General features: G+C 40.3%; 2 protein-coding genes across 3 annotated transcripts; both read left to right on the top strand.

The window, feature by feature from the left end:
- The first annotated feature begins 23 nt into the window (after positions 1–23).
- SMCO1 (single-pass membrane protein with coiled-coil domains 1) lies at positions 24–5,625 on the top strand. The gene is made up of 4 exons (XM_081007338.1): positions 24–501; positions 646–2,156; positions 3,738–3,887; positions 4,391–5,625. Exons 2-4 carry the CDS (start codon positions 2,107–2,109, stop codon positions 4,773–4,775), a joined length of 585 nt encoding a protein of 194 aa, XP_080863464.1. The 5' UTR covers positions 24–501; positions 646–2,106; the 3' UTR covers positions 4,776–5,625.
- Positions 5,626–8,040: 2,415 nt separating this feature from the next.
- On the top strand, positions 8,041–16,089 carry RNF168 (ring finger protein 168). 2 transcript variants are annotated; one of them, XM_081007316.1, is made up of 7 exons: positions 8,041–8,388; positions 10,539–10,876; positions 11,934–12,010; positions 12,166–12,342; positions 14,128–14,237; positions 14,717–14,804; positions 15,031–16,089. In XM_081007316.1, exons 2-7 carry the CDS (start codon positions 10,576–10,578, stop codon positions 15,733–15,735), a joined length of 1,458 nt encoding a protein of 485 aa, XP_080863442.1. In that variant the 5' UTR covers positions 8,041–8,388; positions 10,539–10,575; the 3' UTR covers positions 15,736–16,089. The 2 variants fall into 2 exon arrangements, with proteins under 2 accessions (XP_080863442.1, XP_080863441.1); XM_081007315.1 differs by having other exon boundaries at positions 8,042–8,563.
- Positions 16,090–16,750: the final 661 nt, after the last annotated feature.

The raw sequence follows: 16,750 nt of genomic DNA, 5'->3' as shown, positions 1-16,750 counted from the left end.
TAGCTTTGATCTTCCAGATCCCTTCATGCACACTTAAGTCAGCTGAACTACATCTACCCAGTATTTGGATTTGAGCTTTAATGTATAATTTATCCATGAGTATGCCTGAATTTCTCAATGGTGGATCCTAGAAGCTGTATTTTCCTCTATCGTGGTTCAAAAGCAAAAAGCTGATTCCAAGGAATCCTTAAGTCTTAAATTATGCAGCACAATCTAGGTTTCTTCTATGAAGAAATCAAACATGAGTTCCTAATTAATTTTTTTCAACCTATTGTTACATAGTTGTTATCATAAAATGTTATCAATATGCCCAGGTTTAGATACTTCCGCCTCGTTTATTTACATTAATATTCTTTTGCTGTTATTAAATCACAACTTACAATTTACTTTTACTACACAAACTGAAAATGTAAGTTTTAAAAGAAAAAACCAATATGCTAAATTTTCTGCCAATAAAAGCACCTTTCCTTTTATCAGGGAAGTATTTCTTTCATAGCATGTGTATCTGAAGAAGTGTGCTTGCACACGAAAGCTCATACCAAGAACTAACTTAGTTGGTCTTAAAGGTGCTACTGGAAGGATTTTTTTTATTTTGACTATGGCAGACCAACACGGCTACCTATCTGTAACTGTTTCATAGCATAGTGATTCTTGGCTCATTCTCATCCTTTTATTTGTAAGAGCAGAAGGTGTGCAGAAGGTGTGATTGATACTGATAACTGTATGTAGGGATAGTAGCAGCATACTCTAAAATCCTGGGTTTCTTCTTGATCTTTTCATATTTATGGAGAATAAAGCTTTAACTGATAAGGCTTTTGTGAGATCTAAGCTGTGTATACAAACGGTGACTTAAACCTTTTATAAGAGCCTAATATTGTTTCTGGTCATTTTCTGTAAAGTAGGAAGTTTTGGATGATTAGAACAATAAACAAAAGTGTTAACTTTTGCTTTTGCCACAGTACCAAACTTATGGGTATGCAATTTTACTGGTATCTTAAAATGACAGGCAGGCATTGACCATGCTATTCAAATCAGCAAACTCTGGTTTAGAGGGTAAACCATGCATTTCAAGTATGGACTGCAAGAGCATAGTTTGTCAATCTGGATTATTTAGCAAACATGGAATGACAAACTGAAAATGAAGCTGTGTGCTTGAGGGGAAGAGGAGGTACACAAGCCTGCAGTTCATTTCTAAACCTCTAAGCAATGGTTTGAGGGATTGGATAAACTGAGGCATTGAATTATATAGCAAACATTTCCTGTGCCCAAAATATTTACTTATTTGATATAAACTGCCATATATTCTGAGCAAATTGCTGCACAGTTTTGCAACCACTACATATTTTCTCCTGCTCTGCTTGCTATACGAATGAATGTCTTATAGGTTAAGTAGCTGCTTCTTGGAACATATTTTGTCTTCTGGTTCTAATAACAGAATACAGAAGTCATTTGTACTCTTGTATCAGGAACAGAGGACAAATGAGATCAATGCATCTATAAATAGCTAGTTTTTTTTACTTTAAAAGAGATGTGTTCCTTTCACATATTTCGTGTATGCGTAGGTATAGATATGTATATGTAAAGAGGGGTGGCAATTTCTTCATACATGTTCTCTTTGTACCTGATGTGACTCATGTATATTGCTACAGTTGGGTATTGGGAGCTGAGCAGCAACTTACCATAAATGATGTACCGGTAAATGAAAAGAGATGTATTTAACATGGGTGGCAACATTAATATTTTAAATACATAAAGACTGAAGCAGTAAACTGCTGTACCTCCCACACAGCAACCCAATATGAATCTAAACAGACATACATAGAAAATTAGTAATTTAACAAGTTAGTGTAGTTTGTGTGAAAATAATTCATTTATCTTCATGTAAGCAAGAGAAACTGTCACAACTGATCCACTGTGGTTCAATAAACACCGTGCTTGTGGGCATGTGTTAATAAGCTAAACTTGGATGTCCTGGCTTGCTATAAAAAGATATAAGTGAAAATTGACCTTCAGCACAAGTTGGAACTCCTGTTATATGTTTGCTGTCTGCTGCAAAAGAGAAGCTAACCAGCATTTAAACATACGGTTATTTTTCTCTCCCTGAAGATGGCCAGAGAAGCTATATCACTGTGTGCTCTGAACAAGACATTAAACAGGTCATGAAGGGGAAACCAATTTGCTTTGTTGGGGGTAGATTGTGAGAAACAGCAAAAAAATTCACACCTTATAAATTAGATGTTTATAATATTGATACTGTTTTTCTGCCTGATGAATTTCCAAGGCAGCTTACAAAAAGTGATATATAATACATTATTTTGGAAGGCAGCAGTTGCTACCTTTATATAGTAACTGCCTTTATATGATGGTCTGGATGATGGTGGAAAATGTCTACTGTCCAAGCCTTAAATACTGTATTGTTGAATATGCTGTTACATATTCTTTTATGTCTAATGAAATTATAGAAATAATGAAAATATTAATGACTTGGTTTGCAGAGTTTACAGTGTTTCTTCTTTACTCTTTTAAACACCACTAGGTGTTTATTTTTGGACTGGGGCCCTGCACACGTATACTGTATTTAGATATAAATGTCCATGGGTTGACATATTGGTAAATGTATTTAGGACTGAAATTCTTGTATGTGTTACAATATGCATCAATTATCTTTGCAGTAATTCAAGGTTAGGGAATTGTTTCCATATTATATGCTGATTAAAAAGTGGTTAGCCTGTGATCAGGACTAAAACATGGCTTTCCACGTGGCTTTGATTCTGGCTTTTCAATAATAATAATAATAATAATAATATTTATTACTTATACCCTGCCCATCTGGCTGGGCGGCTTCCAACAAGAGATTAAAAATACATTAAAGCATCAGTCATTAAAAATCAAATTAAGAATCAAATTAAGTTGGAATGCACTTGCATGCTCACTATGTTATACATAAGACTTTGTAAGTTTTGGACTCGCATCTCTGGAATGTCCCTATTGCGCTACCATTTGAAGAGCACCATCTAATGTTGATTTGCTGTACCCAATGCTGTTTTTCTAGAAAAATTGGTGCTCAGCATGAATGCCTCCCTTGTTCTCTTATAATGGCAATGGTGCCTACCTGAGAGGTGGCGGAACTGAGTTCCAGTGAGTTTTGGCTGGGGGGAAAAAAGACCTGGTTATACCCCAAACAATGAATAAAATTCTAGTTCTTAAAGGGTCTGTGAATAAATGAAAAATATGTGATGCCTAAAACTAACTCCCTTTCAAAGGGACCTTCTGATGTTAAGATACCCATGAAATATTTGATCACTTGAAACTGAAGAGTATGTCCATTATTCTCCTGTAGTTCTACATTAAATCTATGTATAAAAGGCAGTGAATAAAAACTCTGCTGTGTACACAATGGTGTACATATTTGCTTGAAAATAAGTGTATGTGAGCTCAGTATGACTTGCTCCCAGATAAGCACGCATAGCATTGTAGATTTAATATTCCTTGGTATTATCTTGCTTTGTCATAAGTTCAGTTCTTTTCGCAGTGGCAGCAGCCATAATGCAATACAGGGTTTAACATGCTTCCTGATGCAGAAAGTGTATTGTTCCAGAGCCATATGCTGATTAAATTCATCAAGTGATTACAATCAACCTGTAGCTATGAGTCTTGGGATATGCTACAGAAGTGGAGACTCCTGACTAACTTGTTCTTACTTTTAATAACTTCTTCTGGCTTTTAAATCATAACAGAGTGGAGAACAAACTGCAGACTTTAGAGGGTCAGTTTACAGTGCTAGACTCTAGCATTCAGAAATTAACAGAGAAGTTTGAGTTTCGGACTACAGTAATGGAGCATGAGTTCGACCAGGATGAAATGTGGTCATCACTGCTAGAAGGCAGGTGAGAAAGAAAAATCGAGGGCAAAAAATCTAATAAAAGTTTTAATAATATTAACTTGGCTGTAAAGTGCCTGATAATGGTATCATAAGATTGTAACCATCATTTGATAGGTTTAACATATGGGCAACACATGAACATGTGGTGATTGATGATTTTAATTTATAATGATGGAATATTGGAGAGAAATAATTCCATTTAGGACTTCTGAATAAATATTGAAAACTTTCCAACTTTATGTCCAAAATGTAAACCTAAACGCTGACTTAGCCTTAGTTTTAGGGAATTACTTCAAATAAACATTTTAGGATTGGGCTTAATTATCACAAACATGGTTTCTTTTGGCTCGAATTAAATTTCCACTGGTTCAATAAAATACACACCTTAAGAAGTGTAGTCAGGATTGTAGCTTTATAATATCTCCTGTTACCTGAATAGCAATAAATCCTGGTCCTGTTGACTTTAATTATTTGAAAATTGGGTTATATTTCCATATCTTCTTCCAGATTCTCTTCTGTGGAGGTAAATCTTTTCTACAGCTACATTTGTGAAACTATTCGCTGCTTACATTCTGAAGTGGTAGAAATGCTACCAGATCTGGCAAAAGCCCTTCCTACTCTGTCATCTGTTCTGAGGCGAAAAGGCAGAAACCAAAGAATTAGGCTGGCCTGGGAGTCTGTACTGGAGAAACTGGGGCTGCAAGAAGGAGATGTTAAAGCCCTCTGTGCATTTTTCATTACAAATTGTCACAATGCCTGCTACTATCCTGCTGATCAAAGGCAAGATTATGCCAATGACATCACCTCTATTATAAACAACGTGGTGAAGAACCAGCTGCTTCAGCGAAGTCTGCTGTCTGCTATTCGCATAGTGGAATACAGAAAAAACTGAACATGCTTGCAAAAAACAAGAGACACACCCTAAAGGATTATAACCTAGAAACAAATTGTCTCCAAAACTGCTTATACCTGCAAAGTCCTTACTCAGTAGCTTTATGCAAGACTTCCTCTCAGTCTTCACCCCATCTTTAACAGAGAAAAGTTGCACTGTACTGGCCCAATTCACAGAGAAGTTGTACGGATTATGAAGACTGCATATGTGAAGCATGACTAAAGCTATGCATTATTATTACTACTAATATTAACAACTCCCATTTTGCTCCTGTCTTTTGAAATCTATCACCCAGATCCTACAGTAGAGTAATAATCTTGAAGTTCCCTTTTTTTGGTTTCTCACTTGAAATACAGGCCCCTTTCTTGAGAGGCAGGCATAATTGCATATATCTCAAACATATGTCTTGGTGCGAGTGTAATGTACATATTTGCTGGGTCTTGCTGCATACTTCAGGGAGTGCCTGCTCCCAATTTGTTGATCAATTTTCTCACAGTAAAAAATGTGGGGTATAAAGAGGAAGTCCTCCTCAGGCGATTTTTTAAATGCATACTTATTTACTTGCAACCTCAAGTGCACTAAGCCATCCATGATTGGCCATGATTAGCTTGACTTTTGTTCACTATGTATACCCTCATAGTTCCTATGCTTTCTTTTGCCATTTAGAAACATAGCTGCATGTTATTATCTTCTTCTCTGTTACCAATGCAGTTAAAAGTTAGTCACCATGTCTTATTCAGCCCCATTTAAAAGCAAATTGACACCAGAGCACACTCTACGTCTAATATGTACTGTCTGCACCTGATGAAATCACAAACTGCTCAATAAAGTGATTCATAGTTTAAAGAAAGTATTATGCACACTCATGTCTAATGGCTGGGCTGCAACACTTCATTATTAGCCATTTTCAGTGTCCTCTTCGTCAGCAGAAACTACTTAAGTTTTGTTTGGAGCATAAAATGGGTAAGGGGTAATCTATGAAACACACCTAGGGGCATACCTTTACATATCCATTTATATATGCTGCCCGATAACATAACATTCTCTATGGGTTAGATTAATATAACTGAAATACATCAATTTTAAAAACTAAGGGAAAAAATGGAGAGGGGAGATGACGACAACATGGCTTCCCACTTTGGCGGGGGGGGGGGGTCCCTGAAAAGCCCATTTCCTCCTGCTCATACAGCTCTAATTAGACTGCATAATAATTTAAAAGAACAGAAACATTCAGTTGGCACCAAAACACCCACTAAGATGGCTTCAAGTTGGTCTCTCTGAGAAAAGCATTCCATAGCTAGGCACTACTACAGTGGTACCTTGGGTTAAGTACTTAATTCGTTTCGGAGGTCCGTTCTGTAGCAGGAACCCCCCACCCCAATCATTCAGTTTGTACAAACTTCACACACTCACACTCACACACTACATATGCCACACTTCTGTTATAAATTCATAGAAAAATCAACCATACATCGGATTTGCACTGTTCCATTTTTATTTTACTCCATATGACAAGGACTATCAAAGGGGGGTGGCTTGGTTCTGGTCAGCCATAATCCCTTCACCATCCCAGCACATCCACAGGAGCCCTGCCCAGTTGCTATGCCAACCCTGATGGTCCTAGACAGAAGACCATCAAGATCACAAAGAACTTGCATATGGGAGTGGATTCAGCATGGACTGAAACAAAGGACAATGATCAGATCTTCCCTCTGGGGGCAGGAAACTGCCAACTCCCCTTTGTCTCCTGGAAGTGACTCATGGGGAGGGGGAAAGGAGGAACCAGCCAGGTGACAGGACACTCAGGTTACCACCACAACTCCTCCCTCAACCCCTCCTTTCTGTAATGTATGCACGATGTCAACCCCTCCTTTCTGTAATGTATGCATGATGTCAACCCCTCCTTTCTGTAATGTATGCATGATGTTTCTGGGGGTGGGCTTGACCTAGAGGATGGGAATTTCAAAAGTTTTTATAAGGTCTTGCGCACCATCTTTCTGGGTCTTTCCTCTCTCTCGCAAGTGAGGGGAACACCCTGTTGCAACAGTTCAATAAAGGCCAAGCCTACAGGCTGCTGTTTTGCTCCAAGTTATTCTGGTTGGTGTCTTTATTTTGTCCAAGGGAGCCCTCGGATTTTTCCGGTAACAGTTCTTAACCTGAAACTGTTCTTAACCTGAAGCACCACTTTAGCTAATGGGGCCTCCTGCTGCCGCTGCGCCGCCGGAGCCCAATTTCTGTACTTATCCTGAAGCAAAGTTCTAAACCTGAAGCACTATTTCTGGGTTAGCGGAGTCTGTAACCTGAAGCGTATGTAACCCGAGGTACCACTGTACTGAAAAGCAAGTTTCTTCACCAGGGCTGGCCCATGCACGAGGCAAGGTGAGGCAACTGCCTCAGGTGGCAGGATCCAGAGAAGCAGCAAATCTGGTTGATTTTTCTTCTCTCTCTCGCTCCTGATGTAGATTTTCTCTCACCCTTTCTGTCCTGGTGGGTAGGGGAGTGCTATTTTGGGGTACACCTCGGGTGCCAAAATGTTTTGGGCCAGCCTGGGTGGAGGCACCCACAGTATGCCTCTGAAGAGGATCAAGATCTATGCCCATTTCCATCACAGGAGGCACTCTTTCAAGTAAGCTGGTCCCAAGTCGCTTATTGCATTTATATACCACTCCCCCCCCCCGGACCTTATGGTCCTCCAATCTCCTCTTAAGCCAAAAACGGTTGTCTAAATATAATTAACTTCAATCTTAAAAAGCAAATAACGGTTGGTTCGTTTTCTAAAGTCGTTGCCCAAACGGACTGAACCAATTGTATAAACACTATGGGGGGGGAACAAAACACTTGAGCATAAACACAAAAAGCTCTCAAAATGAGTACAGCAATCTTGCAATTATTAGTGTTTCATTATTTTATACATTGTGGCTCAATAAAACGCTTTCCCCCACCATAGTACTCAAAAGCCTGCGGTGCTCCGAATCAAACAGCACACCCGCACTGGCCCTCCCGCACCAGCTGCAGTACCGCAACTCGATTATTCCACGCTCGAAGCCTGCGGCAGGACTAAACGCAGAGGCAGAAAGGGGCGGGATTTCCCTCCGCGCGCTTGTAGGCGCGGCTGTACAGGAGTTCTCCTGGCACGCATGCGCGCGTCGTCTGCGCGCGCTGAGGCAGGTTAGACGCCTCTCCCGCTTCCTCGCCCTTTCTCGGAATAAAAGCTAGCCGTTGGGCGGGCTCTCTCGCGCACGCGCGTGGAACGGGAGGGAGGGGAGGGGGGGAAGTGGCGGGTCAGAATTCCGAGACAGGCGGACACCGAGTCGCCGGGCTCACGCGCGGTTTCCTCTTCCGGGGTCTCCATTTTGGCGCCTAGCAACGGGAAGTCAAGCGTCGGAACGGTGAATCGGTTCTGGAAGCCCCGCGGCCTCAGGCTCCGCTTAGTTCCCACTTGTCAGCCGGGGCCCCCTGAGGCGAATGTTTCCTAGGCCTCTGGCCTAGAAATGTGGGGCGGACGTCGAGAGGCTTCTTGGCCTTCGCTCCTGACAGTGGGGAAGCTGAAGAACTTTTCTCCAAGTGTGTGAGGAGAAGAAGAGGAGGACGAGGAGAACCAACAGCAGTAACAGTAGGACTCGCAACTCACACTTTCCCGTGTATATTCACTGAAATGTTCGTGGAAGGGAATTGAGCACACATATCTCTGGCCAAACTTCCTGTTGTGCGCGCACACACCTGTAGTCTTCGGGCAAAAAAAATAATCTTATTAAAACAAGTTGGGAACCAGAAAACAGTGCATGTAGGTGAGTTTCAGGTTAAATGCGAATAGGATATGAAAGGTGATTCTTACTGGTTTGACTCGACATACCTTGAGTAAGCTTTTGTATATGGGAATGGTCTCTCACGGTCAGCCCCGCCCCATTTTTCTGTTTAGAAATTATCAGTGCTTTTTGAATTGACCTGTTGTTCCTGCACCAGCATCCTATATCTGTGCACGATGTTTTGTAAAGCCATTTTTGTATCTAAATTGGCAAGCAGCTTTTAATAACAGCATGATGCCTACTTGTAATGAAAATACTGTTCTATGCAATGGAAATGCATGTAACTACAGTACTCAGAAGCTTGCACTGACTGCCCATATGCTACCAGTCCAGGTTCAAGGATTTTGTATTAATTTTCAAGGCTTTTAGCAACTTGGACCTGGGATACCTCAGGGACTGACTGATCCTTTATATTCCTAATCACTGGGGCCGTCAAGGGAGTTGCTGTTAACACACACCACTGCTCCATGGCTCGGATACATGGTTTGTACCCACAAGGAGCCTTACTGTCAGTATTTTGGGCCTCCTCCCTGTTGATCTTCTTGTGCTTACTGATGTTTTTTATTGCAACAAACTTTTTTAATGAATTCTGATTGTATAGCGTTCGTTTATTTTTCATCTTACTGGACCTCCTGTACACTGATTAGAGATGACTATGACTAAGCGTTAAACAAATTGTTGAAATTAACAGTAAATACTAAGCAGGGTTCTTACTAGAATTTTGAGCTTCACAGGCACATGTGAAAAGCAGCTGCAGGTTTCTCTTTGGACTGGAAAGTGGTATTTCAATTCATTTCAACCACTTTCAGTTAGTAAAATATGAATACATGCTTGTTTTCATCCCATTTAACAAGTGAAGATAAGGACTTACACTGTGTTCCTCCATATATACATAGAGAAGACCGAACCGAATAAGGCTAGTTGGTTGTTTTGACATTGACCATATTTTGTTTTAAACAAAGATCCTTGGTTCATATGTAAAGCTGAACCACAATTCTTTAGCAAAACTAAACTTCGTAGAAGTCCTCCTCCTGCCCAGTTGTAAAGACAGGGGAACATGCAAGCCCAGTACTTCTAATACCTCAAGCTGTAAATTGGCAGAGGATATAATAAAATAAAGCAAAGCACAGGCTCTTGAATGAATACCGAATATGTTGATGCAGACTCATAGTTGATAGGACTGTTCTATGTAGAACTTAAACAGCAGGGGTCGGCAAACTAAGGCCCCCGGGCCGGATCTGGCCCACCTGGCTCCTAGATCTGGCCCGTGCCGTGAAGCCAGAACCCGCTGCGAAGCCGAGACTCCTGGAGATGGCAACGGGAGGAAGCGGCCGAGCGGCGGCAGCTCTGCCAATCAAACGCTGTGCCTGGTTTACCTCAGCTGTGTTTGATTGGCAAAGCAGCCGCCGCTCGGCCTCTTCCTCCTGCCGCTGCCCTGGTGCTCCTGTGGGCCAGAGAGCGGAGCAGATGATCTCTCTCTGCCTATCCACTTCACGAGAAGTGGGGGTGGGGGTGCTTACCCTGGGAAGGTAAGCACAGCGCCTTCTTTCTCTAGGTGGGGAGGAAGCCCGTTTCACGCCACCATCACCAGCCCTTCGGCGAATGAGGCAGGCGGCAAACCAAGAAGGCGGCTGGGGCTGGGAGGAGGACTACTTGCCCCCCTCACAGTGTGCATAGAAATTTGTTTTATATATACAGATAGATAGATAGATAGATAGATAGGCCGGCCCTCAACAAAGTCTGAGGGACAGTGGACCGGCTCCCTGCGGAAAAAGTTTGCTCACCCATTATACAGTGTGCACATCAAACATACACCATGGGAGAGGGGTGATAAAAAGGTTAGATCAGAGAAGGATGTTGAGAACATTGTAAGGTAAAGCGCCAAATAGCTGAGCCAGTAGTGATAACTTTTCTGCATTTTTGATGATTCTAAGCAGACACTGTGTCATGGTTTCAGATGCTGATGATGCACTAGTCACCTTCCCTTAGACAGCATGTCGAAGAAATCGGAGGCTCCACTGTCCTTATCTGACTGTCGCTGTAATATCTGCATGGAGATTTTACTGGAACCAGTCACACTGCCATGCAACCACACTCTCTGCAATTCCTGTTTTCAGCTTACAGTGGAAAAGAGCAGCCTGTACTGCCCTTTCTGTCGTCGGCGAGTCTCTTCTTGGGCACGATATAATGCCCGCAATAACACTCTTATTAATTTGGAATTATGGGAAAAGATTCAAAAACATTTTCCAGAAGAATGCCAACGCAGAATTAGTGGACAGGATGTAGAAGAAGATAGTGAGTAAACCTGGCATATATGGCCTTATAAATATGTTACAAATGTTTAAAAGGTTAGAATAATGCTTTTGGGAACACAGTAAATTACTGTACTTTTTGCACCACAACACTCACTTTTTTCCTCCTAAAAAGTAAGGGGAAATGTCTGTGCGTGTTATGGAGGGAATGCCTGCGGGTGGCATGCCTACGGATTTTCGTCCTCTAAAAACTACGTGCGTGTTATGGTCGGGTGCGTGTTATAGAGCGAAAAATACGGGTAAGTATCCAGGCATCCACCTTGTGGTCTGGAGAAAGTAAAGATATCCTCCAGGTGGCGAGACAAGGACACATTTGAAAGCTCAAAATGGACTGCTTTGTTGGGGAATGTTTTTTAAGGCATTGGCATGCCTACAGTGTGAATAGTGGACAGGTGGATAGTAAAACATTTGTGGGTACCAGCATTTCCTGGTTTATTTGCAAGGCTGAAGTAATAGAATATGGAAAAGTAACCATTTCTGAAAGTGAGCACTACAGAATTGGAATACTCTTGTCTACATGAATGGGTTTGAAACCTCTGGGCCAGAATTTAGTTTTACATTAAGAGCTTGTCCTAGCCCAGTGAAATAATTTTTTAAAAAGTTTCATTTGACCTTTAGCCAATTTTTTTTTTTTTTTAATCTTCTATTTCAGTAGCATTTAAAGCCCTTTTGGATTCATAGAACTAGTTGTGTAGTTCTTTGGAACTTAGTTCAAGAATTTGTCCATTACTAAAGAAGTCAAATCAAAGCGTGCAAGGGCTGAAACAAACAATTGCAGTTTCTTTTGAAAAACTTTGAAGCCTTCTTTTACTTATTTATATTGGAGGTTTACTTAATCCTTTAGTACCAAGGAAGTCAGAAACTGTCAGTGACAGAACAGCACTTAAGTGATCAACTACATTTTGATGTGACTTTAGAAGTGTATTCTGTCATATAGTACTGAGATTAAATTGGAACTTGAGGTTTCTTTATAGGAAAACTACAGTCCTTAATTGGTTCATTAATAACTATATTTCTCAAATCTTTTCTTTTCTGGATAGTGTGCCTACATCAGCCAGTGCGCTGTTTAAGTAAACCTGGAGAATTAAGACAGGAGTATGAAGAAGAGATAAGCAAGGTAAATCTAGAAAGCTGTGTGGGACCCACTAATAGTCAGTTTTCAGAAAAAAACCACAAAAGCTTCAGTCAAAAGAAAAAGCTTTTGGCTATGGTGTTCAGTCTCTAAACTGCAAGAAAAAGTCAGAAATAAGTTATGATATACTCTTACTTCAGGCAGAAGCAGAACGACTGGCTCATGAAGAAGAAGCAAGCAATGCAAGCAAAGAGTATATTCAGAGGCTATTGGCAGAAGAGGAAGAAGAGCAGAGGCTAGCAGAAGAAAGGAAAAAACAGATGGAAGAACAATTACTACTAGATGAAATATTGGCACGGAAACTAAGTTGCGATCTGGTAAGTAGCAGCTTGATGGTAGACAACTCAGTTCAATTAAATTCTCAGGACAGAATGCGCCCCATCATAAGGGCTTTCACTTATTCAGTGAGGCATCCCCCCTTCCCCCCAGTGCCTCCTGAAATTGGCTTAGAGCGGATCAAGAGAATACCCCAGAGCAGCGCACAGAGCAAGGAGAGGGGAAGATTGTTCCATCTGGCAAGCTATAATGCTTGTGCAGACAGAATGTTCCAAAAAGTGTGACTTAGAATACCATCAGTTTATTTTCTCAAGCCTTAAAATTTGAAGAAGGTACATACCAGGCACCTTTTCAATGTTACCTATCTAAAGAACCTATATATGCCCCAAGATGGGGTTCATCAGCATGGGAAGGCAGCCTATCTAGGAGAAGGAAAACTGATCCTAAACCTCTGCTGCCTTGCAGCTATACTCATTTGTGAGAAAGGCTTTGGGAGTAAACCCAGAGCAAAATACCTCTACCTGCTACTTTGTGGGACATCTTTGGGAGAAGAAAAGGCTAAGAAGTAAACAGTACATAAATTCAAAGTCCTCAAGGCAGTTGGATGGTGTCTTGTATGCCTCTTTCTGGCAACTTCTGCAGCCAGAAAGCTGGTACGAAATGTATTGCTCTACTTCCCTTTGGACCACATCAGTGATGCTAAGAGAGAGGGCTCTTGTCATCTGAGCAGCCCAGGGCCTCCATGCATACTGCCCAGGCTAGCACCTTGGAGAGGTCACTTCTGTGCTGCTAATGCAGTAGAAACAATGCGGGAGGCAGCAGTTAAGAATTACCGGTCTCTGCAGCCACAGCAGCCGCTATGATTCTCCAGCAGTTTGACATCATCTCTGGAGGACTAATCCATATTCTTTTGAGGCAGATGGATGCCAACATTTATCTGCTTTCTGCATAAAAAGTAGATATTATCAACGTATTGAACATTTATTCTATGTAGTCTGCTTATTTCACTATCCCAATGTAACATTTCCCCCTGGTTTCACAAGATCTACCTCCTTTGACTATTCTGATTAATCTGGAATTGAAAAAAGCTGTGTTAAAAATTAAAAGATGTAACTTGGAAGAATTCTAAGTTTTGAAATGACTACAGATTACACATTTATATTACAAATGCAGGAAATTCCAACCTATTACTTTTAATTTAAATTAGTGGGCTTCACTTGTGAACATTTTTCTTTAATATTCCTACTTCTAGTTAAGAATCTAATGCCTGTTATGAATGAATCTTAAGATTAAACCTAGAAGTGTTCCTAGCGAAATGAGCACATATTGAACCAGGTAAAAGCCAAAACCCATTTTCTTCCATGATGGGAGGTGGTGGCAATGAAAACCCACTGGATTCTATTGTAGATGGGAGGAAAGTTCCACCTGGGTTTGGTCTCAGTAACAGTGGTTTCTTTCATTGGTGTTTTACATTAGAGCCTACTCAGAGATTCTGTCCCTGAATTCTTCAGTCAGTTGTTTCTGAGGGGGGTGGGTTCTGCCCTCTTCTATCACAATATGCTTCTTTTACACCTCCCTCTTATTAGGGAGATTTGGTGGGTGATGGCCTCATGATAGCATTTTATTTCAACACTCTGGGAACTCTGTATGATATAAATAAGGGCTCTAAGAGTTTCCTTTGTTGGGAACAGTACGGATATATTAGAGTTTGTTTATAATGGTTTAAATCATTTGCATGTATTAGGATTGTATTAAATTGTGCCAAAAGACTAATGACTGTATAAAAACATGTTTATTTATATTGATGTGCTTTTTTGTCAATACAGAACAGCTCTGCGGAGGAGCAAATGAACAGCAGCCTGTCACATGGACCCTCCCCCTCTGATTCTGGCAAAACATCAAAAAGCAAAAGCTGCAGTTCTGTGGACATTAAAAAGTAAGTTGGATCCAGTAATTTGTCTCTTGGTTTCTTGGTTTCTTGGATATAATTCGTTATATACACCATGGAAGGAGAAATTTAACAGTATGATAATAGGAGCTTTATGATATGACTTTATTTTGGCCGTTTTCAATTGATGGGGTTGTGGTTTTTTTAAAGAAACAATATGAAGGTGGTGCATTTTCTCATTTTGGAAAACGTGGCCTAGTTTGGACTTCCCCAAGCTGGTTCTGACCACATGCTTTTCCACCGTTGCTCCTGGCAGCATAAGCAATATAAAAAGCTTAGTTTTATAACATTTTGCCACATGCTCTGCTCTTAGATTGCAGTCTTAGTCCCACTTACCTACTGACTTCAGTAGGACTTACTTCTGAATAGAAATAGGATTGCATTAAGTTAAGAATTATGCTGACTTTGCCTTAAGACTTTGTTCTTCACATGCTGTAAAAGTGTACTTATTTTCCTTTTTCCTTAAGGTATTTGTCTCCAAAGCCCTTTAATTCCTTGCCTCCAAAGAAGTGCTTTAAAAATTGGCAAGAAGAACATTCTGGCTCCTTTTCTGAGGTAATGTATACATATATTGATTCCTGTGGAGTATAAAGATTTCAGCATTCTCGTATAAGTACATGTGATATCTATGTGAATTTTAATATCCCATACATTTCCATACTCCATATTGCCAATATGAATGCCAGTTCTTTTTCATATTTATAACATGAGTACATGCAAAATCTTTTGGGAATAGTGAACTGTATTTGACAGCTATAATTTGCACATTTCTTTCTTCCAGGAGAGCAGCAACACTAAAAACATCTGTACATCAAGAGAAAAGGGAAGAGAAAATGAAATGCCCACACTATCTCCACAGGCAATCAGGGAGGCAAAGAGAGGTGCGGATGGTTATGACTATAAAAATGAGAGTTTTACAATAGACATGCAGTTGAGAACATCTCAAGAATCCTTCCCTGAAGCAGCAGTTGATTCATACTTAAATGATAAAAGGAAACGAACTTTCTCACAAACTGATGATGAAGAAGAGATGGATGATATAGAAAGGCAGATAAGTTTGGAGCAGCAGTTTTATGAAAGGCAAAAGCAAGAAGAAGAGGATAGACGTCTGGCTCTGAAGCTTCAGAGGGAAATGGACAAAGAACAGAACATGCTAAATCGCAAAAAAGGGTCTCCAGATGAATACCATTTGCGTCCTACAACATCTCAGTCAGTAAAAGAATCTCCAGTTGCAAGGAAACGGAGCAGGCTTTCAAAGAACTCAAAGTCTTCAAACAGCCCACTTGAAACAGATAAGCGAAAACTACACAGAAGCTCCCACAATGAGAACTGGAAACCCTCTAACCAGCTCCAGGCAAAGTCACCTTCTGTAAAAGGAGGAAATGTTTTGAATTGTGTCAACAGCTCTAACTCAAAAGATGCAGAAGTGCTTTCAGGCAAGCAAAAAACAATTCTTCAGATGTTTAAGAGGCCTGCGACAAACTAGATGAACAGTAATACTTTCATGACATTGATTGGAGTTAATGAAGGGGCACTGTTGAAAAGCTGACCTAGTCAAACAATTATTTCTTCAGGGATCAAGTGCTTTCAGAATTAATGTGAGACTTGATTGGGAATCAGTTGTGCCTGCTGTATGCCCACTTGCTTTTACTTGTTGCAATTCACTTCTTTAATGCATGCATGGTAACAGGTTGCTCTGAATGTCAAGAGAGATGTTTGTTTAAAACCATCATGCACTACAGCTCATGTAGTGTTCACTGTGTAATCAAACCAGTTTCCTATTACCCCCTCCCAGTTCCCTACCACAACAATAGTAAGAAAATTTGAAAAGATATGTAAACTTGGCTTGAACTGAGACATCCCTTTGTTTGATGGGTCAGTATAACCTTGACACTGTTGATGATGTTGATTCAGACTTACACTTTTATTGCTGGAACACATAGCAAATGACCCAAATGTCATCCTTTACATTGCCCCTATATATATCTGCCCTGAACTTAAGAATTCCTATTTTTCCCCCTAGTGTTTTTTTCTATTTCTTGGAATTATTTGATTAGAACATAATCCATTAAAATGGCTTTCAAGCTTCATGAGAAAACTATCCTACTTTGAATGAATTTCCACAGTTCAGTAGGGGATCTTAATATATATTCAAGTAATGTCTGAAGATGGAGCCTGTGCATATTCCCCCCCCCCCATTATTAATTCATATTTTTTACAGTAATAAGTACATTTTCCATTAAAAACATGGTGACATTAAATAATTTCCACAATATAGAAAAATGAATATTACTTTCATATTCTAAATTTCATAATAACCATCTCCTGAGCAATATTTTTATAATGTCCTACAGTCTCTAAACTAGTTACAGCTCTGATAAAAATGAAACTTAAAGACCCCTCCCTGAACCTCAGAGTTAGTTTGACGAAATGAAGATTATTTCAAAAATTTCCTAGCCAATGTTATGTAGAAGACTTCTCAGTTATTTTCTCCTTTTTTG

Source organism: Podarcis pityusensis, assembly GCF_964106645.2.
Source record: "Podarcis pityusensis genome assembly, chromosome: 5".
Taxonomy (NCBI): domain Eukaryota; kingdom Metazoa; phylum Chordata; class Lepidosauria; order Squamata; family Lacertidae; genus Podarcis; species Podarcis pityusensis.
The sequence above is the reverse complement of the archived record's forward strand: the minus strand, read 5'-3'. Positions and strand labels throughout refer to the sequence as shown.